We start from the raw sequence: 27200 nt of genomic DNA, 5'->3' as shown, positions 1-27200 counted from the left end.
GCCACTATAGGCAGATGTGGACATAGGCGCGTTCCATAGTCAGAGACCCAGCGTGAATGGAAGATTAATGCATAATTGGCGAATGATATTTTGTGTGCATGCCAAAAACAAACCTAATTCAGTCCTTCTCTTACCCAAATCAGTGGTTTTCATGAATATCAACTATGCCCGTATGCAAGAACTAACATATTTGCAACTAGCACTTGTGTTTGAATATCACATATTACACATATGTGGGAGAATCAAGGTCCAAGCGACACCGCTGTAGCCTTTGGTGTGGAACCAAAGAATCAAGATTGTACTTAAACGAATAAATGATCACCTTTAACAACTGACAGATAAAAAGCACTTGGGTTTGTGATTCAGTTTTTTTCTGTTGTTCATCGCTACAGGACATCAATCCTGTCCAGGTTCTGTCGTTACTGTTGGCTTTTTAAGCCATATCTAAATATATGAATATGTCATTCTCTCAGACAGACACTAACCATAGATCAAAAGCCAAAGCAATTGTGCTGGCAGAAACAGAAAGGGCTGTGCATTCTACTTCTGAGACTGTGTGTTGTGCTGTGCTGTGCTGTGCTGAGCTGTGCTGTGCTGTGCTGTGCTGTGCTGTGTTGTGTTGTGTTGAAAATAGGAGCCAGAAAGACTGTGAACTGGGAAATGCTTGCATTTAAACAGAAGTGCGGTGCTATCAATTTATACTGGATCCGATCCAATCTATGAGGAGAGAGCAAATTGCTCAGTACAGGTGAATTAATACCAAGATAAGAACACAGCACATTCCAGCCCCAAGTACAACTGCTCGGGGGCTCATCGCCTGTGTCAGATGATCTACCACCCCTAACCCCGACATTGGCATTCGTAATTACCAACTGCCTCTCTTCAGAAGGAAAACATGCTTCGGGGAAGTGCGAAACTTTCATTTCCCGGAGAGTCACTGCAAGTCATCATTTGCACAGGTATCACATGTGCAAATCTGTCCATACATGGAAGAAAGTTTAGAAATTTTTAAAAATGCATCTGTGTGCACCCTAAAATATAATGTCTTTGGACCTGAAGTCCTACTTCTGTCAACACGAATTAACTAAATATTTTGTACTTATTCTGTGACTACTTCTTATCGATGCAAAATTGCTTACTTTAAGAGAAATACACTCTTTAAAATTCTCCTCTAACTTATCCCCCTAAATAGTGCTGTGAGTTTTCTTCGTACAACTACAGTCGGGTCTGTGACAAGGGTGCCTGTCACATGCCAAGAAGAGAGGCAGAGTGTTAGTTATTTTGGGGGAGTTATTTCCATTGAATCCCCCTCAGAAATGAATCCCCCATCATAGAGCGACCGTGACTTTGTCTGCGCACCTGGCTGCCAACCTAAAAGCCACCGTTCAGTTCAACACATACTAATTCAGCACCTACTATGTGTCATGCACTGAGAAGCTGGAGGAGAAACAATGACACGATTTCCATAAAATATAGTTAAACAGCTATGAGAAAGGCAGGTATGAGATACTAGGGGTACAAATTCCTGAAATATTATGCAACACAAAAATGATAACTCCTGTCTCGAGATGCTTCTGTGGTCTCTAAATTGCTTCCTTACCAAGACCCCTTCCCCATCCAGCACCGCTCCCCGACCTAAGAAAGGGCATTGCTTTGCTTGCTGTCCAAAGCGACTATTTCAGGTAATGGAAGAAATTGCAACAGAAGAAACATATAAACAAGATAAGTTTTCAAATGCATCTCTTAGGTACTATTCAGGACAAAATGAACAGAAATAAACAATCCTCCAATATCAGCTGACATATTTTATACTTTTCCGCCCTGCGTTTTAGGAAGGTAGCAGAAAGAAAAACGCTCCTAAATCAGCGTTTCGAAATCAGATGCTCGTATTAGAAATAAGATTAACCCGGTCCCTTAACAATCAAATTTATGACTAGTAAAGGGTTATGAAAAATTCCATCTCTATGTCAAGTGTAGGAAACACGGCCTTTGGAGGCAAATAATGATAAACTGCAGCTTGAGCAATAAGCTCAGGGAAGGGAACGAGCGGTTCAGGAGTTCAGACCATGTTCTGTGGAAAGGTGTTCAGTTAAAGTGAAGGGCTGGCTGCAGACAAGGCACAGAAAGGTCATCCTTAGAGTCATTTCATCTTCATTACAACGGGGGAGCCGGCGGCTGAAGTGCACGCACCAGGCCTCGGCTCGCACACCGCACCGAGGTTTAAGACTCAGGGGGAAATTCTAAGACTAAACAGAAGTAAACACATCGAGTGCTGGTAGCAATGCCTAGACATGACCATCGAGGCTTCTGAACACAGCCATGGCCACCCAACATAAATGTGATATGAACAACACTGCCCCCAACCCCTCGCCCGGCCTTTTTTTTTTTTTTTTTTTTTTTGGTGTGAGTGATAGATTAATTAAAGATTACAATCTATCTTCTTCAGAAGGCCAGAGAATTGGACTTGCAATCAGCAACTTAATTTTCTGTCAGGTAGCTGCCAAACCTAAATTTGTTCTACCAAATAAAATGATTTTCCCCATCCACGCAGCTTGGAATTCCACCTCCGAATGACAATGCTCATGATGTGCCCTGTAACTCAACCCTCATCTTTCAGTATTCGGGAAATGGGGGAAAGGTGAATTTCATTTACTCATCATCAGCTGGCTGCCTCAGAGGTGCCGGGGTAGGGCTGCTGTAACAGGGCAGTGGGCGCTGATTCAGGCCTTGGACAACCTTCCTGAGAAGGCCACGGTCGGTGGCCTTCCATTTTGGAGTGCTGTCCACGTGGGCGGGCAGTTGTACCCTTCTCCCCGTCCCCCTCCAAACTCATACAAAACCAGCTGCCTTAATCCTGCCTCCTCTCCGTTCCAGAGGAAACCTTGCTCCAGTCCTGCCTGCCCCCAACCCTCATGCAAACTGGCAACTGGGAACCGGATTCTAACTCCAGTCCTCAAAACAGTTGTCAAACCAGCAGCAAGATAACTGAACTCCCTGTTCCCACTATGTTTGAGTTTGGGATTTCATAGACAGACTTGTGTTCAGTTGCAAGGGACATGGTTTAGCTCTCCACTGCCCATGTCAGCCTGACCAGTCGGGTTGCAAGGGATAAGAGGGAATGTAAACGTGGTGAAGAGGAGGGTGAAAATAACAACTATAATTTATTGAGTTGAAAGGCAGTGGTTACAGCAGTTGTGGGCCCAGCGTCTATAGACAGTGAGAAAACCACATCCACCACCTGGAAACTGCATGATTTAGGGCAGGTTACATCCTCCTAAACCTGCACCTACTACTCATCTGGAAAATGGACATCATTTGTCATTGGCGTGTTTGGGGAGTAAGGGTTAAGTTGGATGACAGATGACTAGACAGACAGATGATGAATAGGTGGATGGATAGATAGATGGATGTATGGAAGGAAGGATGGAATGATAGAAAGATGGGTGAAACGGAAAGAAAGAAGCAAAGGAAATGGACAACAATATTGAAAAGATGTGGCCTTCAGCCAAGCACATCGTGAGTGCTTTTGTTGTTGTTATGCTGAGAACTCTAATCAGGCGACACAGAGAAGGAAATTAAAAGAGAAAAAATAACCCACATAAAACTAGAGGCAAGTCACGTACTCTTGCTCATCATTTCTCATTTTTCTCTTCTCCCTTTCCCTTCATGATTTTCAGCATCAGAAAGCACAGCACTAAGCCCGCTGGGGATTGCACTGGTCAGGCTGGGGTTGCCTTGTCGCAGCGCTGAGACCAAGTGGCGAAGGCTAGGATGGCACAGTCCGTGGCCACTATCTGCACTGGGATAGGTGTTGGCGGCAGGAAGTTGCTGAAAGACAAAAAGAATCAGAACCGGCCTGAAGCAGACAGTGCGCGCACAGCTCTCTGAGCAAAGCTGCATTCAAAGCTGTGCAACCAATTCCTCAAGTGACAAAAGGTTACAACCTCCCAGACCAGCCTTCCATATGGGCCCACTACTGGGGGCAGCTTCTGTCTCATGGGACTGATCACCCTCACTCTCCATGGATGCACGCTCACGAACTCATTCGGCTGAGGACATCAGACCCTGAAATCAACTGTGAGTGAAAACATACAGTTCCATGAAGGACAGGACATTTACACTAAAAACCTAATGTACACAGGGGCAGGCGAAGGGAATGGAGCCAAATTATACCCAATGACATTTTTAAATGCATCTACATGCCCTTGGGAGAAAACGCTGTCTAATGACAATGTTTCATGTCATGCTGTATGTATTTGAAACTTCAGGATAATAATGCTAGCCAGCATTTAATGAATGCCTAGTGTATACAACGTACAGTGGTAGGTGCTTTATAAATGCTAGCTCTAAACGTTCAAAGGACTTCATCAGGGCCTCCACTGCCACCGCTGACAACAATATTGAGAGCTAACATTTACCGAATGCTTACTGTATACCAGGCCCCTGTGCTAGCCACTGGGCCTGGGGGACTTTCTGGCCGCCTCACAATTAATCGTCCCCACTTTACCACTGAGGAAACTGAGTCCTAGAAAGTCTAAACTCCTTGCTCAGGGTCACACCTCCAGGAAGCTGTAGATGTGAGTTCCCTTTAATCCATGTCTGACTCTATTCTTTCCCTGCCATGGCTACCAAAGGAGACAGCACTCTTAGAATTTCTGCAGAAGCATTGTGACAAAGACCATACATACTCAATGATTACAGGAAAGACGAGATCATTTCAATCTCCCTTATTCGACAACAGTCAGAATATACCAGCCAAGATAAGCTTTCTCTTAAAAAATGATTTAAAAGTCAGTGGCATCAGACACAAAGGAAGTCTCATTTCTGAGAGCTCACTGATATTCACTTTCTCTGTGTTTCAAGGTGGGGGCGGGGTGTGTGTGAAAGAGCCACAGGGCTCTTTGAACACTGCATTCCTCTCCTGACTTCTCTGTGGAGAAATGGGATCCTACAATTAGCTCCGGAACAATAAAAGTGAGTAGTCAGAGCTGCAGGAAGGAGATGGAGAGAAGATAAAGCAGGGAGTGATTACCGATATCATCCATCTCCCAGACTCAGAAAGAGGGGGCCACGGGAGACCTAATCCAGCCCTGGTCCCCATCACTGATCATTCAGACTCAGATGGCAGAGGCAGAATGAGAAGGTGATGTTATCTTCCTGAGCAGACCCTGTCCATCTGCAGCCTCTGATCCTGGTGCAAGAAGCTCCACACACTGTTGATTCAATGCAGAGAAGAGACAACACGGGAAGAGAGACAGAATGAGACATAAACTAGCCTTACAATGATTCCTAGTTGACATGAATTTGAGGGTTGGGGGTTTAGCCATCTGTGGTCACAATATAGAGCAATATTGCAGGGCATTCTTCTAAGCCATGTAGTTTTGAGAGAATCACTATTTAAACTCAAGGGCAGGAGACAACTGGCCCCCGCATAGGGCCATTATCCCTTTATTTCACCTGTGTTTCCTTCTAAGATTGCAAGATGCTTTTCTTTCCATGTGTCACATCCATTTCTACCTTTCAGTCCAATCATGTCCCAACTATTGTTTTCAATTTTTTTGAAATGGTGCTGTGAATATCTAAATCAAAACTGAGTGTCAGGGAACTTACAATTGTCATCTTTCACCATGAGTCTCTTCATGGTTTTCAGTTGGTTGTTTCAGTGAGCCATCAGGATTTAGAAATGCAAGCAGGATTTATAATAACAAAGAACAGCTAGTGTTTATTGAGCACCTATATTGTACCAGGTACTGAGCAAGCTGATCTGTTCTGATTGGTTAACATAATCTTCATATTATTCTGAGGTACGGAGGATTTTTCCATTTTGATATATAAGGAAATGCATAGAGGGGAAGCCTCCTGCCCAAAGTTGCACAGCCAGTACTTCTAGGATGTCCACACTTCAGATAAGGAGCAGCCAGATATTTCTTGTTAAGTTAGGGATTCAACGACCCTAATATTCATTTTCTCAATCTGACTTGAATTACAATAACGGCTTACGTGCATGTTTCTAAGAATTCTCTTAGCATTCATCTTTTAGTTTTGGCAAATCTTTATAGGGTTACTATTTTGTATCTGGCCTTATACTCAGTACTGGGGGGGTCCAACGGACCTCATGGGGCTCATGGAGAAAACAGACATGTAGACAAACATGATGATCAAGTGTGCTAAAAGCAGTGGGGATCTAGAAATTTCTGAGGGAACATTCAGGAGCAGCACCCAACTTAGTCCTCTAAGACCAGGAAAGACTTTCTCTAAGAATTACGTTTAAACTAGGACCTAAAGGATGGGTTGGAATTAGGCCTGAGGATAATGCAGACATAAGAACACCTTTCAATAAGTAGAAAAACTGCAGTTCTGCTGTTCAGAAAAGCCCATGGTTGTACCTCCCTACCTGTCACACTAGAAGTCTTCCAAATGCTCAAGCTCACCTTGGAGAACCTGTTAAAAATGGATCAGCTATGCTACCGATTCGTTAGGGAGGTCATCATGCACCACATGTGCACGATGAGGAGCGAGCCCTCTGTCTGCGCAAAAGGGGAGAAGTGCCAGATGCTGCCTGCAGTGCCAGCTCTATATCAGTAACCAAGAAGCCCCAGCCAGGGCGGCCACGATCCACACAATCACCTCACCCGCAGCTCAGGTTCCTGTGCACTTCAGCAGCAAGAAACCACCATGCGTCCAAGAAAGACACTCCTGACTTTTGCCCCTCTTCCTTGCTCATTTCCCAAGTACAGGAGATGAGATAATATCAACCACTCTTGAGTCCAAACCATATGGTTCAGGTATCCTGCTTCCTTGATGATCTTGACGGTTCTGAAGTTAAACTTGATGTTTGTAGAAAGGAATGGATGGTCTCTCCATGAGAAAAGCAAACATTTGATCAGAGTTGGGGAGCAGAGACCTGCAGTTATAACTCCTGGAAAAAACTACCAGTGCAGATATTCTCTGTTGGCAAATATGGGCAGAACCCATGAGACCTTGGCAACCAGACGACGGGACCTCTTAAGAAAATTAAAGAGGCTAAGCCAGGATATGTAGCTGTATTGATTGTCCACCCATTGCTTAACAGGGGTGTCCAAATGAAGTGCCCCAAGTATGGGACAAAGATTTCCTAAAGTTTTATGCCCGAGAGCAGACCCTCCTATACAGCGTGACTGCAGAATCACCTGGTGAGATTTGAAAAAGTAGACCGCTAATTCCCAATTCTGACTCAAGAAACACAGAGTGGAATTGGGAAATCCACATTGCTAACAAGAGCCTCCAGGTGATTCTGATTTAAATCCAAGTTTAACAGACACAGCCAGAGTTCAAGGTCATTTCCTTTCAGGTGTGAGGCTATGAGCATTATCGTTTGCACTTTTAAGTATTCTTTTGATTAGCATGTATTAATTTGATTGCATTTGGAAAACATGTATTTTTTAAAATGTGTAGTGTGTATACCCATAATTTATAGTATTGTGCTGGGCACTTCACACTGCACAGTGCTTTCTTCTCAAACAAAACAACCTTAAGAAGCCTCTTCCTTTTTCCCCAGGCAATGCACAACAAAAATCCCAGCATTTCTTGACTGCCCACTAAGCCAAGTCTATTGTTATCTATGATAACTTCTGCCAAATACGATTTCTACTGTTGACACGGGCACTAGCAGAGCAATATAGTACTTTGGCCCTGCTTCATTTGGTTGAGAAAAGGACAGTGTGTTTTGAAAACATAAAAATGTGGAACAGTAAAACCAAGGGCTTGAAGACCCAGATGAAGTCCTCCTGAAACCAGCTATTAAACTTTCAAGTGTATCCCCTTGGTAATTTTGTCCAAAGAAACACCTGTAGGTGGAAATCTATACTGAAATTCAGTACTTGATTTTGCCGAGAGAGTTAACAAGAGCAGATAGGTTAGAGACCGCAAGAGACTGAGAAAAGTTACTGTAATTGGCAGGTTTAAACAAGTTCTCTCTAATTTATCTCTAATTATCCAACCTCAGACATTTGGGGGAAAAAAACTAAAAACATTGGTAGCAAAATACAAAAGATAATGTTTACTGTAAAATCATAAGGAATTAGAGTAGATTAGATTAGATGTTAACAAACATATTCTTATTATACAAGTGTTTTAACCAAGCAGGCTGCCTAATTTAATCAAAGGAACTCTCCTAACATAGGGCTAGTGTGGAAAAGGGCGGCAATCCTTTCCCTCTCCTCCCAGGAGGAAAAAAAAGGGAAATGCTCACCTTGGAGAATGGAAATGCCGGCCTGGCTTCTGCTGAACCTCAAGACAAACTTCCAGGATCGCTGAAGGTGGAAGTTTACACTGAGGCTGGGAAGCCAGACTGAGAGCTTGGTTTCAGTTTGTCTAATTTCTGGCTATCAGCATCCTGAGAACCTAGGCAGTTTCTCTACCAAACATAATGCCAAGATTCACACGATATAAACAACTCCACAGAACCACGTCAAATTCAAATGTAATCGGCATTAATGAAACGAAGAAGTGGACAGCTAGTTCCCAAGTCCACTGAGGCGGGATTAAGACTGTGTACACTGATTTGAAATTCCAGTTCCAAATTTGGGTTTTAAGTGTCATTTCTCTGAGCCTAAGTTTTCTCACCCATCCAATGAGCATAACCTTCCTGTTATAAAGCCGTGAGGATTGAATGAGACAATGCGCTGTAAAATGTTTAGCACAGCTACTAGAATATTATTAGCAGTCTATCAATATTAATAATTATTATCATTATCTCTATCAGCAGCTGGATGCAGAGTTCACCAGAGTGGATTTCACAGGGCGAAGAATTTCAGATTATCAACATAGAAACATCCACAAATCTCTTAAAGAGTTACATTTCTAATACTATTAGCATCACATGTTGGCTTTGCTTTAAAACATGCCTCAGAGTCACAGCTAGAACCACATTTGAGTATAATCGGTGTCCTTTGCAATCCTAGGCATGTTATAGTATACATTTAATAAACATTCTGAGAAGACTTCATCAGACTGTCGTGGAACAAAAATACAAAACAAGCAAACAAAATATCAAACCAAACCAAACCAAGCATAACTAAGAACCCCCACCAAATAATGCAATAGGAGAGCTGACCTCTATGAGGCTGGGTTAGGGTGCATTTGATGAGGGGACACTTAATATCACTGATTTTTATTAACATTCATCTGATGGGAAGTCCTTTTCTGGGCTACTTATTTTTATTTATTTATTTATTTATTTATTTATTTATTTATTTATTTATTTATTTATTTATGTTTTATTATTAGTTTCAGGTGTACAAAACAATGTAATACAAGAAGTGGAGTACAGCATTCGGAATGGGCTACTGATCCTTGATCCAAGCCATGAGGAAGCTGGGAGTCTAAGACCGGAGTCCTCAGGTTGTCTGACTCCCACGGCTCCCTAAGGCTAAACCATGAAGCAACAGCCACTGATTAAAAAAACAAAAAGACGAATACGCCTTTTCATTCTCCTCAAACCTCCAACTAAAGTTCATTTTCACAAGCCAAATTTAAAAAGCAATTAATAAATTACAACTGCCAAAGAATGTTAAAAAGCCCAGAGGCACCTAAGAAGTACTTGGAAGAAACAACAAAGCATTAAGCCAGAGATAAATGGGTTGGCTGTGTGTTTACTGTAATGTTGACTTAGTATCCCAAAGCAAAAATTCTCTTACCTCCACTTACCACTACTTTGTATGATAATAGCAGCATTAATTTTAAAGCGATCATGAATCAATCATGAAATCTGACTCTTGTTTTTACTGGCAACAAAACACTCTAATTAGCACCTTGAATGAGAGTGCTTTCTAGATGGGCACTGGTGAGAGCACACTTCTGCTGTTAATTCTTTGCCAAACTCCCAGAGTAAAGAGGCTGAGAGAGTCCTGGCATTTTGAGACGGGGGCTGCCCTGGGTGCAGGCTGTTTAACAGCCTTGGCCCACCAGGTGCCAGTAACACCTTACCTGCCCTACCTACCTCCCCCAGATAGGACAATCACAAATGTTTCCAGACATTGCCAAATGCCCCCTGACAGACAAAACTGTCACCAGTTCAGAATCACTGGACTAAAGAACACCCTCTACCTTAAATTATTATAATGATTAAATGTAAGAACATATATTAAAAAAAAAGCCTAGCGCACTGTCAGATGCAGAATGGGACTGAAATATATATACACACAGTTAAAACTGATCCCAAACGGATCCCTCTAAGAAATCCAAACCAAATAAAAAAGACGCTTCTGCCAGCAACTTAGAAGCAAGACTTTGGTCAGTGCTGTCCTCAGGTCCTGCATTCTGCCCTCAGGCCCTGCATTCTGGCAGCCATATAGATGGCATTTTTAAATCAACTTTGTTGAATTATGATTCACATATAATAAAGTGTAAGTTCTGCAAAGCTTTTCCAAAAAACTCACAAGCTTGCGATTTGGCCTCTTGGAAGCCATCAGATGGAAACGTTCCCAATTAGCACTCCATGAGGGGTGAGCTTTCTGGGCATCCAGGCCCAGCTTCATGGGGTGAGACCACTGCAGTAGCAGGGCTCCATGCTTGGTGCTTAATGCTCTGCAGTCAACGTCTGCAATTCTTAATTAATCATATGTCTGAATCTGTGCTTTGCAAGTGAAGCCTGACGGAACAATGGAGCATGTACTGGGGGCTTGGAGCCTCATCTCACACGTGTCTACCTCACCTCTCTCCCCAAGCCCCCAATCCCACATCCCTGGGAGGGATGCTCAGCCACTTGCTGTCTCCCCACTGGCACCCTGGGGCAGGCCAGCCCTTTCCTCCTGGCCCTCACCTCAAGACCAATGTCACCCTCAACCTGTTTCCTTGGCAGGGGACACCCACATCCCCTGCTGTCCTCCACTTCCCGTGGGGACCTGGGCATGGACATGGGGGTCAGAGGTTGTGAAAGACTACAGCCTTGCCCTGACCTGGGCTGGTAGCTCCATAGTGTCCTGGGCTGGTGACAGAAGAGGGACTCTTTCTCACCCCGATCCAGGGTCCCAAGTATGTCCCAGAGCAGAGGTTGCAATCCTTTGGGGGATACCTGTCCACCCAGGGTTGGGGTGGCAGGCCCATGGAAAGGGGAGATCAACTTCCCTGGCCCTTGCTGGAGCCCCACATTTTCATTTTGCTCTGGGTCTGGCATATTCTATAGTCTTGCTAGGACCTTTCCTATTTCACTATGTACCTTTGGGGACTCATTTGGATTAGACTCCTTACCCTGGTGTCCTTGTTCGTGACAGTCAGGAAGGGTGGCTCAGGGCTGTCATCCTTCCTGATATAAAATTCCAGAACCACCAGCACCTTCCAGGCCATCAGATAAGCGAGGGTCCTGGCGAAATCAGCAGCAGCCCTCCACGGGCCCTGCACTGAAGCGCCTGCTCCTGCTTCTCTCCTTCTACTCCCTCCTTCCACTGCTGATGGAATACAGCCCTTCCTCGGGGTGCCGGGACCGCCACTCTTCTGTTCCAGCGAGGCCCTCAAAGAATATGTTCATGACCAGGGCCGTGCATGCGCACACCAAGATACTGTTGCGAAAGCTCTTTCATAAAAATGATGAAATCCAAACCACTTACGGGTTGATGTCGGAGGCAGACCCGATGAGACACGTGTTCTACCACCACAAAACAAAATGGTCCCATCAGAGGGTAGATCAGGCTGACATGATTTTTGTATGTCCATTTAGAAGGAAAAGAATTATAAGTTATACTTTTGTCCTCAGACCTTCATCTTAAAGCACTGCTCCTTTTCCCGAAACTTCTGTTAAGTCTTAAGTCAGGGCACCCTGTGTCAAAGTCAAAACAACTGTGGACAAATCGGGACAGAAGAGAAAGCGCTGAAAAGAGGTAGCCTTTATCTGTAGATTGTGACAGTTTTCAGCAGTTAAGTGTTCACGCCAGGACACCCCTGCCCTTATCCGCTCTTCGGTCCTAGGAGAGGAGAAGACTGCTGCTTAAGAGAGAAAATAGTGTTGGCATTGTTTTGTCTTCATCCCCTACAAATTGCAGTGGAGGCCACACGGCACTTTGGTACTCAATCCTGACCGAAGAGTAAGAAGCACAGGAACTATTTCTTGCGGGGCAAATATGTTCTATTTGGCCTTATAAGAAAACATATGTGTTGCCAAAAGAAATTAAATAATGAATGCATTTTAACCTCCCTACATACATATGAAATATTATTTATTAAATTGCTAATAACTCATTAGTTTAAAAGACAAATGTGAAATCTCTAATCCATTAAATTAAGTCAGGGTTTAATGGCGGGAGACTGTGAAGGAAGTATCTGACAGAAAATAATTTTAAACAACAACAAAAAAGCATCGTTCCTGGTCACTTTTAACTACAAAGGCTGGGTCTGGTCCACATGTCAGGCGTGTCGTGACCATTTCCCTTCAAAACCAACAATAACAGTACCTGCGCAATACAAATGCTGACTCTGTAAAGAGAAGAAGGCACGGAGAAGGGAATCAGCCCGAATGCATCCGAGGTGTACTAAGCGAGGTTTGCAGGCTAAAAGCCGGGTCAAGTTATTTGATGTTTACTTGATAACTGCACAAATTGGAATTACCACAATTTAATGAAAGTTCCCATGTGATACACAAGAAACACAAACCGAAGTGAAGTGCGCTTGAGTACAGTAGCAAATGTTAATAAAATACTCGAGAAAAGAAAAAAAAATCCACCGGTGTTTCTTAAAACGGTGCTGTGTTCTTACCTGCAATTTCTTACTCCCATCTAGAACTCCTGCTCCTGGCTACATTCTGGGCCTCCCGTGAGAGTCTAGCCTCCTGCAGGGAGTGTGTGAGCAGCTGTTTTCTGATGCCCCGAGGGTCACGTTCTCATAAATCAGACACCCTGTGCTGGACACCACGTGTGAAGAAAAATGTAGCATCTTTCTACGAGGAAGCCTGACTGTGATGTGTTGAAATCATTTCCATTTAACTGGAGGCCAGTCCCCGCCACATTATGAAAAACAAAAAGTCTTTTCACCCATGGTGAAGAAAAATAAATATGGAAGAATAAACTCTTTTTTTTTTTTTTTTTTTCGCATCAGACGGTCCAGTGGGAATTAAAATACCATCACCCGGATACAGAATACAAGCATTTAAAATGCACAAGGACAGATGAGAGTTACAACTAAGCCCGTGACCTTCAGCTCCCCAAACATTTATGATTCCGTAATTACCGGATGGTAGTATTACTGATGGCTACACTACTTCCTCTCTTTTAGAACCATTTGAATACAGAAGGGTGAGTGGAAATCGCAGCATTTGCTGGGTATTGCAGTATATCCTGTGTACAGCTGCCCACTTAATAACTTTGAATTTATACATAATGGTACATATTAAACACCAAGAAAAATGCACACTTCAGAGCCTTTGGTTGATAAACTCTGCAGCTTTAAATGAAGGTAGTAATTATTACCACTATGATTACTATATTAACGAACATAGGTTGGTAAGCCACTGCTCAAAAGGGAATTTACAGTACTTGATTTCTGCTCACACCCGTGTTAGATTTTAACCCTACCAGGTATTCGATTCAGACACCTGATTTTATTATCCTGAGCTCTTCACTTGTAACCTTGCCTGTACTTTTTACCAAAGCGAGCAGGAGCATCTCGTCTGCTCAATTACTTATTAGTGTTGCTATAGAATACCATTTCCTCTTGCGGCTGATAAAATATTAATCAAAAACAGGAACTGAGCGATTTCCCAGTGTAGATGTCTTCTAATGGTAATACAGGGAGTCCAAGAGAGATCTGGAGGTCATATAATAGCTTCTGAAGAAGGCAAAGAGGAGTGACATCGGAGACAGAGGAAGAGACTGCAGGCAGAGCCCTGGAGTTGGGCGAGTGATTACCATTTGACACAGAAGAAAACTTCCAGAAATGTGAATGGCAGTGACTTGTGGGAAAAATCTAGATCTAAGAAACACTCAGAGAATAAGGTTTTTGTTTTTAATATAGAGCACGGCTTTGATTAACCAGAATGATGTCTTGATTTAACCAGATCTTTTTTTTTTTTTAACATTCTAACACTTGTTTTTTAACTACTTCCAGGTTTCAAGAATTTATTTCCTGCCTTAGTAGAGAGTAGGACAAAGATGAATCTCAAATCAAGTTCTGAATTTAAAAAAAAAAAAATGCCTCCTATCTTTTCCCTTTTCCTCCATCACTGTGTATATGTGGAAGGAACATGGGCTTTAGCTGCAGGTTTGCAGCCAGCCCTACCACTCACTAAAGGTGATTCACTGGCTAATTACTTAATCTCTCTAAACCTGAAAGTTTGCAAAATTTGTCATGAGTCTCAAATGCTCACGTTCCCCATCTCCAGTACCAAAACTATATACACAGCAATAAAATTCACACCATGTCCACCATATTCTATAAGGTAAACAACACACACACACACACATTTTTCACAGATTTAGGGTTCAGGGTAAATTGCATTTTCTTCTGTATTTGCTATACTTAAATAAAGCTGCTTCTTTTTTTTTTCCTTAAAGCGTTGACTAAATACTACTTAGTACTTTGAGAGCTACTCTTTTCGATACTAGTTGTGAAATAAAAGGACACTTGTTAAGGTAAGCATCTTGATAACACCGAGAAACAAATTTGGAAACTAATCTGATGACTCCCATTTTTTTGGTTAATACCTATTCAGAATTTACATATATTAGCCCATTTAATTCATTAACCTGCATGAAAGCCCAGTGATAAAAGTAAAATTCTGCCCATTTTTCAAAGGAGGAGGCCAAACATTAGATGATTTGCCAAGTTTTACTCAGCTGTTAGATAGTAGCATCAAAATAAGAACTTGGGCCATGCCTTTTAACTCTCTGCCTCTCCCACATTCCCCTAGTTCTGATACTCCCTGAAATATCTCCATCACCACCCACTCGCTTCATTAAGCAGTAATCTCTAAAAGCAGAGAAGATGCACAAAATGTCTCTCGAGGACTCTCCAAGATCCGATGGGATCAAGAATTAAGTTATATACATAAGCTGTCAAAAATTTTAAATTGAGGAAGTCGTTCTATTGCTGTGAAGTTAAACAGAACCAACTCAATTCTCCCCCAAGACTAAGGAAGTGTGTTTCTGGAAGGGTCTGGAGGTACTCTCCTCCCTCATCCTGCCGGTCCAGTCCTTCCTTCATCCAATTCTGCTGGCCCAGATGACCCAAAACACCGTTATTTATTTTGAGCTCTTTTGATTCCTTTTGCTTGTTAACTCCATGGCAAAATGCAAATTCACAGCTCACCTATCAGATCCCAGAGGACTCCTCTTCCCCTTAGCTTACAAACGCTGGGCCTTCAGAGGCCTTGGACAAAAAGGCAGTCCGCACAAACAACTGTTCCATTAGCTACCTCTGGGATTTGCGAGCGTATGGAGGGTGTCTGTTACAGAGGCAGGAAATGCATGGATTTGGGATGCTTTCCCCACACATCCCATTCTACCTAACAAAACATTACCAACCAACCAGGGCCCTCCTGGTGCCTCCACGCACCAGCCGGGACTCAGCCTCTGCATCCTTTCCCACAGGACAGCCATGCTCATTTGTGTTTGGCATCAAGATGCCACTTACGAGTGATTTGTGTTCTACAAAAATATTAGCAATGGTAAGACAGCTACTTTCTAATACTTCTATGCAAAACATGTGCTTAACTGGTGGAGTATCCACCAGCTTCTTCATCCTCAAATATTGGAACGAAAAGTCATCCAGATATTATAATCAATTAATACTGTGATATGCTGGTCAAATTACTCTTTTTAGTGTGTGTACTTTTAATTACCATCCACTTTTACATCTAAAAAATTCACTCTGAGTCTATCAAGATTTTTGGCTCTCTTCAGCACAATCCATTAGACTGATAAAAAATCATGTTAAAAATTTAAAGCCTGGCCCAGCAATCCCGCACCTGGGAATCCATCCCACAAAAATAAAAGCATCAGTCTGGATATGTGAACAAAGATGCGGATTGTATCACTATTTGAGGCCGAGTGGGAGTGTGGGGAGAAACCTTTGGAAACTATAGAAATGCCCTTTCTTATGTTCAATTTGAGGAAAGACTGCATAAATCATGGTATGTCCACATCATGGAATATTATGCTACAGACAGATGAGAAAAGAGAGATACAGGACAGAGTGCACAGGATGACCCCATGTTTTATCAGACAGAACTACCAAAAAGAAAACATTTCAAAAACCCTAAATCTGTATGTGTATCTGCATGCATAACCATACGTAGGATACATATATGAAACACTGGCATAAAAAATTTAGAAGGAAACATATTAAATTGTTAACATGTTTTACCTTATATGCAGGGGTTTGATAGGGGGAGGCAATAAAGTAAGTGAGAGAGGATGGAAGTAAGCCAAAATACGGTAAAAATGACTGTCCTGAAGATGAGTATTATCAGAAGAATGCACGTACTAATAATAAGGAAGAGCGATAACGTCGTCATGCAGCTCTCACTATGTCCAGGCTTCACCTAAGCATCTTATTAGGTTGGTGTAAAAGCAATTGCAGTTTTTGCAATTTTTAACCCTTTGCACCGCAATTACTTTTGCACCAACCTAATAGCACCTTCCAATTCGGTGACGTCAGTAATATTAGGATTCCCGTTTATATAGATGAGATCACTGAGGCCCAAAGTCCACGCAGCTAATAAGTAAAGCCAATCAGCCCTGCTTCAAAGACTGCATTCGTGTCTATAAGCTATCTCTTGTATTTCCTGTATAATCTACCTCCTGTATAAACTAGGGAAAAAAGCTAAGCACAAATGAGACTAATTAACTTTGGTAAGTGGTGAGAAATCTAGCCCAGAAAATAGAGATCCAACAAGTTTCGCCAGCTGCCCCACATGGCACAAGGCTTTCCCTGCAGTGTGAGAGCACAGCTGTGAATCACAGCGCCTATGAGACCCCGAGCCATGGCTGAAATGTCATCTCCTGCACGGTGAACTGGGCTACGTGCTCCTCACCACCCTCCCTGATCAGGGAAAGTGCTGCCTTGAAGCCACACCCGTCGCAGGGAGCAGGCAGGTTCTGGCAAGATGGAGAGCTCTCTGAAGGCGGGGACACGCTTGTCTTTTCACCAGAAACCTTCTCCCCGACCAGGGGACTTGGATCCACTCCTTTGGAATGTGACCTCCATGAGGGTGGGGCCTTCCCAGGCTACTGTTTCTTCAGGCCGCGCACTCAGCCTGATACACAGGCAGCTGTCAGTAAATAGTTCTCAAATGAGTGAAATCTAGGTGCTCGGAAACATGTGCCACCAATGCTAAAATGATGTTTCCACTGTGCAAAAATTGAAAAACAATTACTCCGAAGGGAACTGCGTGTGTTTTATGTAAAGATAACACGAATGATAATAACAAGAGCAAAACCAGCACATAAAGCTCCTATTTAACAGGCATTTGCTAGTCCCTTTTTGTACACAGTGTATGGGAATCTTACAAGAATATTGGAAAGCATGTATTATTATTTGTCCCCATGCAACTTGAGGAAACTGAGGTTCAAAGTGTTAATTACCTGGCTTAATGGTATACAGCCAGTAAGGGAAGCACCAGAATTCAAACTCAGGACCATCCCTTGTCTTTTCACTCTGTCTCTGTGCTCTGTACACATATGCTCACTCATTCATAAAGAAGACTAAATAATAAGGTATCCTAGTCACTTCATTTAAAGTTAGGCATGCAGAAAAAGAAAAAAAATTAAAGGCTGTACAACATTGTTAATCCAGAGTAAAACAAACCCAAAAGCCAAGTTAAGCAGCTCTGAAACGTAAGCTGTGTTTGTCTTTTAACACCTGTCCCGACAGGTACTCAATGCAACCTCACACTTCCAACAGATAAGACTCATACAGAGTGCTGAGGACGGCTGACAGATGTGTTAATGCAGGGGGATATTTCAGTTTCCGCCCTCTTCGGACCACAGCATGACAGTTACAGAATTCAAATCCATTTGTATCCCCCATTGAATCCCACATAATTCAGCAGACATTCATTACGATGCCATAATGATATCACACAGCCATAAATACATATGCTATGAGTCGAACAAGACATTCATATTTAAACATAGCTGGAAATAATTTCAGTTCTGGTGATTTTCTATGGCTCATTCTATTACTTTTCTCTGGATGCTTAAAATGTTAAAATACAGTAGGAAACCAAGAATACAAGAATAAAGATGTGTGCGAGTGTATGAGTGTGTGTGTGTGTGTGTGTGTGTGTGTGTGTGTGTGTGTGTCACAGCTTTCGGTTTAGTAAGAAAAGGAATTTGGGTATGAAGTTACATCTGATAAATATTTTGTTTGAGGACAGGTAATTTAATTATAGATGGGAAATTCCTTGATATGTCAATTTCAGAATTCATTCACGCTGCTATACATGCGGTTCAAGATTTTAATATTCTGAGATATTTGCTTCATATTTAAAAGATGGTTGCCCTGGTTCCATAAATAAGGAACATATGTAAGGCTTTTTTCATAAAACTTTTAAAAATATATAACGCAAACAAATAATGCAATGGAAATTAAAACCACACTCAATGCACCATTCCTAAAGAAGAGGAAAAATGATTTCTCAGGAATCAGGCCTCTGCCTCCAGGAAGTAGCAAACAGATAGCTCAGATAACATAACACCAATAATGACAATGTTAATCTTGATCTTTTTCTTATACTTCTCAGCAGCAGACAGAATAACACAGTTTGTCTTCAGCCTCGATGATGTATCCATTAACAGCTCTCTTCCCGTAGTAGTCAGACACCTTGCGACGGATTTTTGAATTATTTAAATGGAAGTAGCATTAGAAAACCCTCATGTTTAAATTATGCTAAAGAAGTACTCTTTCAGCTGGACTATTGACTGTATTTTATAGGTGTGTGTGTGTGTGTGTGTGTGTGTGTGTGTGTGTGTGTGTGTATATGGTCTCAGGCCTGTAGGAAGGGCTCAGAGGAATATGAGGAGATGGCATATGTGCAAAATGGAAAGTGATGTTTGGGGAACAAGAGTGTACAAACAAGTGAAGGGCGCAGGACATTCTCAATAGCCAGACATTCTGGAGGGAATTTTGAGTTCATACATTTAGAGAGATGATGTCAATTTTCTAAAATGCTTCCAAATAAATGTCCATAAAGTTCTGAATGTGAGAATTTAAAATTGATGGAAGTCCAATTGCAAGAAATCATGGAATATCCATACGAGGTAATATTATGCAGCTATTAGAAGGAATGGGTTAGCTCTTTAATCTGTTGATCTGGAGGGACATCCATGATGCATTGGTCAGAGAGATAAGCAAGTGAGGAGCAGCGCACAGTGAGTAAACAGGGCAAGATTCTTGTAAAAGCAAACAGAAACCCTCCCTATATTTGCCATAGATGTCCCTTTACGGGTGGGAGAGTTTGGAGAAAGGTTTGAAGGGCTCCTGGTGGGCTGTCAGCTGTGGTCACTAGGCAGAGGGAACCGCCGGGGGACTGCAGAAAGAAAGGGGGATGTCAGGAACTTTGTTTCTTGCTATTCCTTTGCACGCTTTCACTGACTGGTGAGCACCTGCTACCATTTAATTTTTAACAAAATTTTAATAAAAGGGGGTGGAGGAAAACGAGAAATACAGGAGACCGAAGGGGAGAGAGAGAAAGGGAGAGGGAAGAAGGGAGGCAGGGAGGGGAGGCAGGGAAAGATAGAGAGAGAGAGAGAGAGAGAGAGAGAGAGAGAGAGAGAGAGAGAGACAGAGAGACAGAGAGACAGAGAGAGACAGAGAGAGAGAGACTAAGAGAGAGCTAACAAAGCAAAAACTTCCTGCTGGCCAAAGATGGTTCACCGTCAGGAGTCTTTCTACTTTCCCAGAATGCCAAGATTGAAGAGTTTTATTCTTTTTTCCCCTTGTTTTTTCCTAAAGTGAATGTGCTGATTTATTTGGAAAAGGAACTCTATGCCCTCTGGAAAGCCACCTTTCCAGAAGGAACTGTTGCTGAAGCGCTGAGCATGCAGGCTGGGTGCAGTGTGGAGCCCGGCAGGTGTGCAGGCAGGTGCAGAAGGGAGCTGCGCGGGAGACGGGGAGAGACCAGGATACATGGAGCTGACGGACGTCTTCCAAGTCCCCTAGATACTGCGGGTCTGGTCAGAGCTGGGTATGTGTAGCCCATGGGGTGTCATCAGTGGTCTTCCCAGGAAGTCCACAGCTGATGAGGGCCCATCCCTCCCTGAGGGTTCTTCCAGGAAAATAAATGATCACCGGGCCCAACAAATCTTTAAAAAAACAGTAATAAAAATAAAAAGAGCTGGTGTTTTATCTCTGTGTTGCTTTCAAATGCAAATATATTCCACTTAACTCGGTAAGTGTGTATTCAGCCCCTAGCCCCCGCGCACCTAGCCTTACGCTTCTAATGACATTATAGTATCTTAAACTTCAACACATACTTTGAGGGCTTTTTTTCCTCACTTTTCTCACTTTTTTTTTAATTATAAAAGTGACAAATTCATTTCAGAAAATGCTCAACGAAAGGAAAATATATCTTTTAATGACAAAATTGCCTGTATAATGCCCCAAACACAGACTATGGCCGTCCTGTTACATGCTGTATTCCCAGCACCAGCATGGTGAGTGGCACATAATAGATATCTCATCAATATTTGTTGAGAAAAGGGAGGCAGGCAGGCAGCTAACTTATAGCAAGCAATATTACTTAATGTAAATCCATTTTCTATGCCTATATTATTATATAACAATGAAACCACCCTGCACATACTGTTTTTTAAACTACTCATTCCACTTAATAATATGTAACAAGCCTTTCTTCACCAACATTAAATGCATTTCTTAAATGCATCAGAAAACCCTGGCTATCTGGCCCTGGGGCAGGCAGTAACCTGGTGTATGTGACATGTGACAAGGAGGGTGGCCTCAGCTCTGATGGATGGGAGGGAGCTGATGATGTTTTTTCTAAACTGACTAGAATGGCCACGAGGGAACTGGGATGATACCAGCTTTGTTTTTAGTTCACTGCATTGCTCTTCACCTCCATAGATGGAAAGAAAATAGTGAGAACGGGCCAAGGAGAAATGTTTCACAGGTCTAATAGTGAACTCACAAGCTATTTCCAAGCAGTTGTCCACACATACTCGACGGCAGCTGTTGCACGTAATTAATGTGCTAATTATACATAATTATCTAATTACTAAAGGAGCAAGTCAAACCAAGTGTAGTAGTAAAGATACTGAAATTGGCTCCTTTCCGAATACCCAGCAGTATAGACTATCTTGCTCTTTCTGAAAGTCATTCCAACTTTTTGACTGTTATTTGAGGGCTCTGCAAATAGAAAAAAAAGTCTTTACAAACACTTCAGTGATATGACAGCATGGATGATTTTAGTCACATCATTACAAAGACGTTTTTAAAAAGATTATGTGGAGAAAAATGTGTCATGTAATGAACCTTCACACTGTTGTGTGAATCAGGAACGGTAACAGACTCCTGTGAGTAAAGAAAGTTTCCCAGTGGATGTTCCAAAGAAGCCTGGTCCCACAAAATGATAAAAAGGGAAAAAAAGTGGAGGATGCATGGCACATGAGTTTGGAAAACTATCTGTCCTCCGGGTTTTCCACGTAATGCTGTCCTATAAAATATAAAATAAAAAGGGTGAGGGTGAGTGATAAGTGGTCATGATTTAATTTTGGAAGACACTATGATTCTTTCCCCTTTTTTGAGAGGTATAAGAGGTATATGCATAGAAAAGGCTCTGATAAGTGCTGCATGTCTGAAATCATTTTGACCTCAGAATCCTTTTTCATTCACCTCTCCTGCGTATCTATAAATACCAGTGGAATTCATAGACAATCTCTAATCGAGGCCAGGCTACTGTTTTACTTCCACCACTGGACCACTGATTCATCATAAAGTGAAGCTTCATTTTGAATTTGAACACAAGGTCCTGGCCCAAGGAGAACAACCTTACAATAAGATACCTGAGAATCTCAAAACAAACTCTTGGATGAGCCGCAAAAAGGTCCATTTCCTACTGAGTGCTTAAACATTCCCACCAGGGCTGTGATGCACTATCTCAACATCTATTTTCTCTGACCAAATAATTAAATCTTTTATCAAATGATACCCACTGTTTCTTGAGAATATTAAAGACACAGCAAATTCATTCCATATCAGAAGAGACTCCTCCTTACATAGAAGATATAAATTAGCATCTTTGGAGCATACGTTATTTTATTAATTTGTTAACTCATACTCTGTCTCCTTCCAAAAATGATTCGAGGCTTTTTTTTTTTTTAATGCTGTCATCAAAAATCAATGGGCCATGACAAACGGAAGGAATGAAAACAAACCGGTTGGATCCTCCAAAGGCACATCTTCATTACTTTTACTATTTAACTTTAACTTTTAATCTTGGGCCATAAAAACTGTCCTAATAAAAGATCCATAAATATCTGCCGAATGTGCAAAGGAGTGATTTTGATGACCCTCAAGCATATGCTGGGCTCTTTTTTGCGGAAGGGCTTTGGTACCTGTGACTGCCTGAGATGGAACGCGGAGCCAGGAGTAAATGGAGATCCTTCCTGCAAGTGATTCCACACAGACAGTTACATTCGGAAGTGGAGGGAATTGCTTCTGTTTTAATTTTTAAATTTCATTTCAAAAGAAATGAAATTCGTTCAATGAAATATCGTTCAATGAAACGATAGCCTTCATTTATTTTCAAGCCCATCAGAACAAGTTTGGGCATCACTAGTTCAAGCACTTTTTTCTTTTTTTTTAAATTAAGTATACACCATTTACACAGAATGACATGACAGTGTGAGAGGTGAGTCTCATTGAAGTCCTGCCTAGATATCTCTTCTCATCCAGTTTTGCTTTACACATTGTAGGGACTCAATTCTTATTTGCTCTAGGAATAAATGAAGGCACTCCGAGTATTGCTCTTTTAAATTTTGTTTGTAATTACACACTGACTTCTAAAGTAAATAAAATTAATTGCCAAATGAATAATTTCAGGTTATAAAATGGGTTTTCTTGAACATGTTTAATTCAACTGAACAACACATTCTTTTTTAAATTAAAAACACTCAAAATTCAACATTATTTTTCCCTCAAAACTTTTTCAAATTACATCCTGAAAACAAATATACTGTTAAAATTATATTATCATAGTGCATTTCTGCTTGAACAATACATAAGGATAATGGCTTTTATAATGTGATGCATAAATGCAAGTTTACAGGAACCAGCAATTTATAATATTAAACATTGCAGGTTTTCTTCACTTATATGGCTTTTTCCCCCTTTTCTGTTAGGCACTATTCTGAGGAAACACTGTAAGGCGAGGGTACTTGATTGCACTATCTTGATTACCATTATTTTTCTAGCTTTCTTAAATTAGATGCAAGTAGCATTTCTAAGTTTAGAATATTGAATAGGATACCGTGTGTTAGAAGCCCGTTGTTTCTAAAACTATTTCTTATGCCCAGCAAGTTTTATACAACTCCTTTTCATATGTAAAGGGAATCTATGTGATCCTATCTTGCACATTCAATGGAGAAGACTGTGTAAAGAGAAGTAGCTGTGTGCTTTATCACTGAACGAATAATCTGTCATAAACAGCATGCTGTATTTAATATTCAGATCAAGACACCTCTGTCTCATCCTAGCAGACCCTCCTGACAAAAGCCATCCCACGTCTGCCAGGAGTATCGAGTCCAGCTGAGGACAAATTTCAAGATGAACCTGAAATCAATTTGCCATCAAATTTTCATGCCTCTCCTAGACTATCTGTGGCATTTTAATTACAAGCACCCAAGGCGGGGGGTACTACAGATATTGACACTTTGCTCCTACAATAAACTTTATTGGCAACCTCTGTCTGAATGCAGTACTCAACTAGAATAACAAGAAATATATGAGGATATGCAAGGAGGGAGGTACTGTAATCATGCTGAAACCATTTCGTTCAATGGGCCTGGGCATTTCTTAGGCAACAGGCTTGAAAGATAGAATGCCTGGCTCTCAGAAGTACAAACGACCTTCAAATTAGAAGGGTGCGCAATCTCTTAGAGCTCTGCAAGGTCCCTGGATCCCTTTTCACAGGACAGCAAGATGTCATCTCGTTCCCTTTTTGTTTTCAGGTGGACATTTCTGGTGCACATCATTCCAGAGCTCTGAAAACATTTCAAATCTTCTAGGAAGCTCAGGGTGTCGGGGCAGAAAGCATCCCTGCAAACTATGCTAAAAGGCTTGATTTAAGGGGACAGAAGTGGTCCCTGATTATATTTGGAGACAATGTGTGCTGGACGAGAGGTGGGAGGTAACTAGCAGTCTTTACATTAATGATAGCCTTCCCCTTGCCTCTTTCTGCCTTTTGTGCAGGCTGTTGGAAGGGCTGTAAATATTGAAAGAAAGGGAGGACCTATAATTTGCTAGCCATACAAGATTTTTGCTCTCTGAAAATTAACACCCTGGGACCACAGACATGCCGTTTTAACCAGCTCACTGACCAGCGCGTCATGTTGGGGGAGTTTGCTACTGGAAGCGTTGTGCTGCCCCACGTCGTCTTGCTCCCGGTGATGGTAACAAGGGATGGAAACAATGCCTACCACCACTGCCATTATTGTGGCTTTGTGCCAGGCACTGGAGCAGGCACGTTAGCACTGCCATGTCAATGAATCCTCAAGCACTCTCGCAAGGGAGCAGCTGACTAAAGTGAATCCAGCATTCTGGTAAATGTTCAACACTGAATCTCCAAAAATGAACGCATGCCTATAAATATACATACATGCACATACAATCACCACAAAGTTTACTGATATAAAAGATGTCAGCACACAATTTACAAGTAAAAATATGCAACACTCTTTATTATAAATTCCACAGAGCCAACTGATTCGCACCCAATGTTTTCACTGATTTCTGCCAAACTCTTTGTGGGGACAGAGCCAGGAGTGCAGTTTCCAGGCTCTCGGCCTCACGTGGAAAGGTGCTGGCTCAGGTAGTAAATGGCCATCCACTGTGATTGGATGGCCATCAGCTGTGGCTAGGTGGCCGTCAGCTGTAACCAATGAGCCATTGGCCACTAATATAACTGCTGTGGCTACGCTAGCAGCAAAGTGGGGGGCTAGCAAGAAGATGGTGGCTGAGCTAGCAAGAGGGGATTGCAGTTAGCACGGCAGATTGCAGCTAGCAGGTGAGGTTGGTTGGCAGGCAGAAGTGGACAGCAGGTTGCAGGTAGTGTGGCTCCAGCCTCCAGTGAGACTATAGTCGTATGATGCCCCTACCTACGGCTCCGTGGGTGTTCCTTTTTGGCCTCATCACATCCTGAGTTCTTATGTGGGGAGCGGGAGCAGAGACCCCACAGGTCGCCTCACACAACAAATAGCGGAGTGAGCAGGGTCTCCCGCATGACACTCTTATATCCACAGCCAAGATGTAGTTGATGAACGAGTGATGTCCGAGATAAATATTGGTTGATTCTAAGTTAAGCAGTAAGATAAAAGTGAAACAATCAAGATAGACATAGTTTGGAACTTCACTTATTCCTCAATGGCATAGGAGGCTTTTTTGCTGAATTGGATAATAGTTTTCTTTCATAGGCTGAAGGAATATTTCCTCATTTTTAAAATAATATTCATAATGTAATGGCTACAGACATGAAATTCTTAAATTCAATCTGCATTATTAACATGGTAATTACTTTCTTAAACCAAGACAATATAAACAAAACAAGTCCTGACTTGTAGTTTTTGCCTATTCCTGTGGTGCAAATGCTTCTACCACAGCTGCTTCCAAGCTCCCAAGGGTTGGGGGGGGTGGGGGGTGGGGGAGGGGGTGGTTCAGCCGCCCGCCATTCCAGAGTGTTTCCACCATACAGGTACAACAGACTGGATAAGCCTCAAGAGCATAGATACTAAGAGTCAGAGGTAGTTAAATGACTAGGAAGTATTGAGTATTTAATAACTTTGTTTTGAATATAGCTTATTTCACTGTAAGTTTATATAATTTATGTTTTAATAGTTATCTGTGTTTAACAAGTGGGTCACAACATTCCTGCCAGCTCCAGCACGCTGCTGCGTGTCGGGTCGACATGAGGGGAGGGCCTCACTGCACACTGGAAATGGGGCCAACGAGCATGCAGGCACGGATGCACGCGCACACACACACACTCACACGCACACGCACGCACACACACGCACACACACATCCTTTCATAATTTTCCTAGAGAGGGAGACACTTTTGAACACAGCCAGGAGATTCATGATTGAAATCTAACAGCAGCAGATAATTAAATACCTACGTTCCTGAAAAGAGCTGGTAGGCTTGACAAAGACAAAGAATATGGAGGGAACAGTATTCGCCCCTTCTGACTAAGGGAACTGCAGCAAAGGGACCAACTCTGTGGCGAGAGACCTACGATGGTCCCAGCGCAGGGAGAGCTGCACATGTCCACTCCCTTTTGACATCTGCGCTCTGCTCTCTACCTCCTTCGCAGGGACAACCAGCTTTCCTTCAGACACAGAGGGCATGGTCAGCTTTCAGTTACTTCTGAGAGATGAGCAACACTGTTATGCTCTGAATCTTGTAGTTTCTGAGGCAAAAAACTGATTGGAGAAATCAAAACTAGAACAGGGGTTGGAGTGGGTCTAGAAAACATACCGACGCCCTGATGTCAAAGCAAGTGGAACCAACCTTTGTCTGCAGAGCAATTATTAGGTTGGTGCAAAAGTAATTGAGGTTTTTGCTATTATTTTTAACCTTTTAAACCGCAATTACTTTTGCACCAACCTAATAGCTGAGTCCTGCAGTTAGTGGGCTGTGTCATTTTGTTTTGTCTAAACAGGTGAGAATTCACAGGCTCCTCCACGCCTTAGTAAGCAAGGTGGGACGCTGAGAACCGTGGTGAAGGCAGCTCGGCTCCCTAGGCAGCAGGGAACAGTATCACCATGGGACAGCCAGGCGGTGTCCCCTGCCTACAGTATTATAATTCAAACATGTCCCAGACAGTTGAGTGCATATATCAAGAAGTGCAACGCTGATTTGGCTGGAGGCAGCACCAAGATATTTCTCAAAGAATGTCGGGGGTGGGTGACATTGATGCTATGCGCTGTTTCCTCAAGGATAAGAGACCTAATATGACATGCTGTGGGCTTCTCTGCACGTATTTTCAAAACATAAAAACACA

At 42.3% G+C, this 27200-nt stretch overlaps 1 protein-coding gene across 2 annotated transcripts in view; it reads right to left on the bottom strand.

Annotated features, from left to right (window-relative positions):
- The window catches only part of WWOX (WW domain containing oxidoreductase), a 913938-nt gene that overhangs the window by 555207 nt on the left and 331531 nt on the right, over positions 1 to 27200 (bottom strand). The window contains exon 9 of one of the 2 annotated variants that reach the window (XM_033127955.1): positions 3409 to 3828. The exons of the other annotated variant lie outside the window; for it this stretch is intronic. Within the exon in view, the coding sequence (XP_032983846.1) occupies positions 3640 to 3828 (189 nt within the window). The 3' untranslated portion in view covers positions 3409 to 3639. Of the gene's footprint in view, positions 1 to 3408; positions 3829 to 27200 lie in introns of those variants that run through there. 2 annotated transcript variants of the gene reach the window in all.

Source organism: Rhinolophus ferrumequinum, chromosome 15, assembly GCF_004115265.2.
Source record: "Rhinolophus ferrumequinum isolate MPI-CBG mRhiFer1 chromosome 15, mRhiFer1_v1.p, whole genome shotgun sequence".
In the NCBI taxonomy this organism is placed as follows: Eukaryota; Metazoa; Chordata; class Mammalia; order Chiroptera; family Rhinolophidae; genus Rhinolophus; species Rhinolophus ferrumequinum.
Note: the sequence above shows the minus strand (reverse complement) of the source record. Positions and strands in the feature narration are given on the sequence as shown.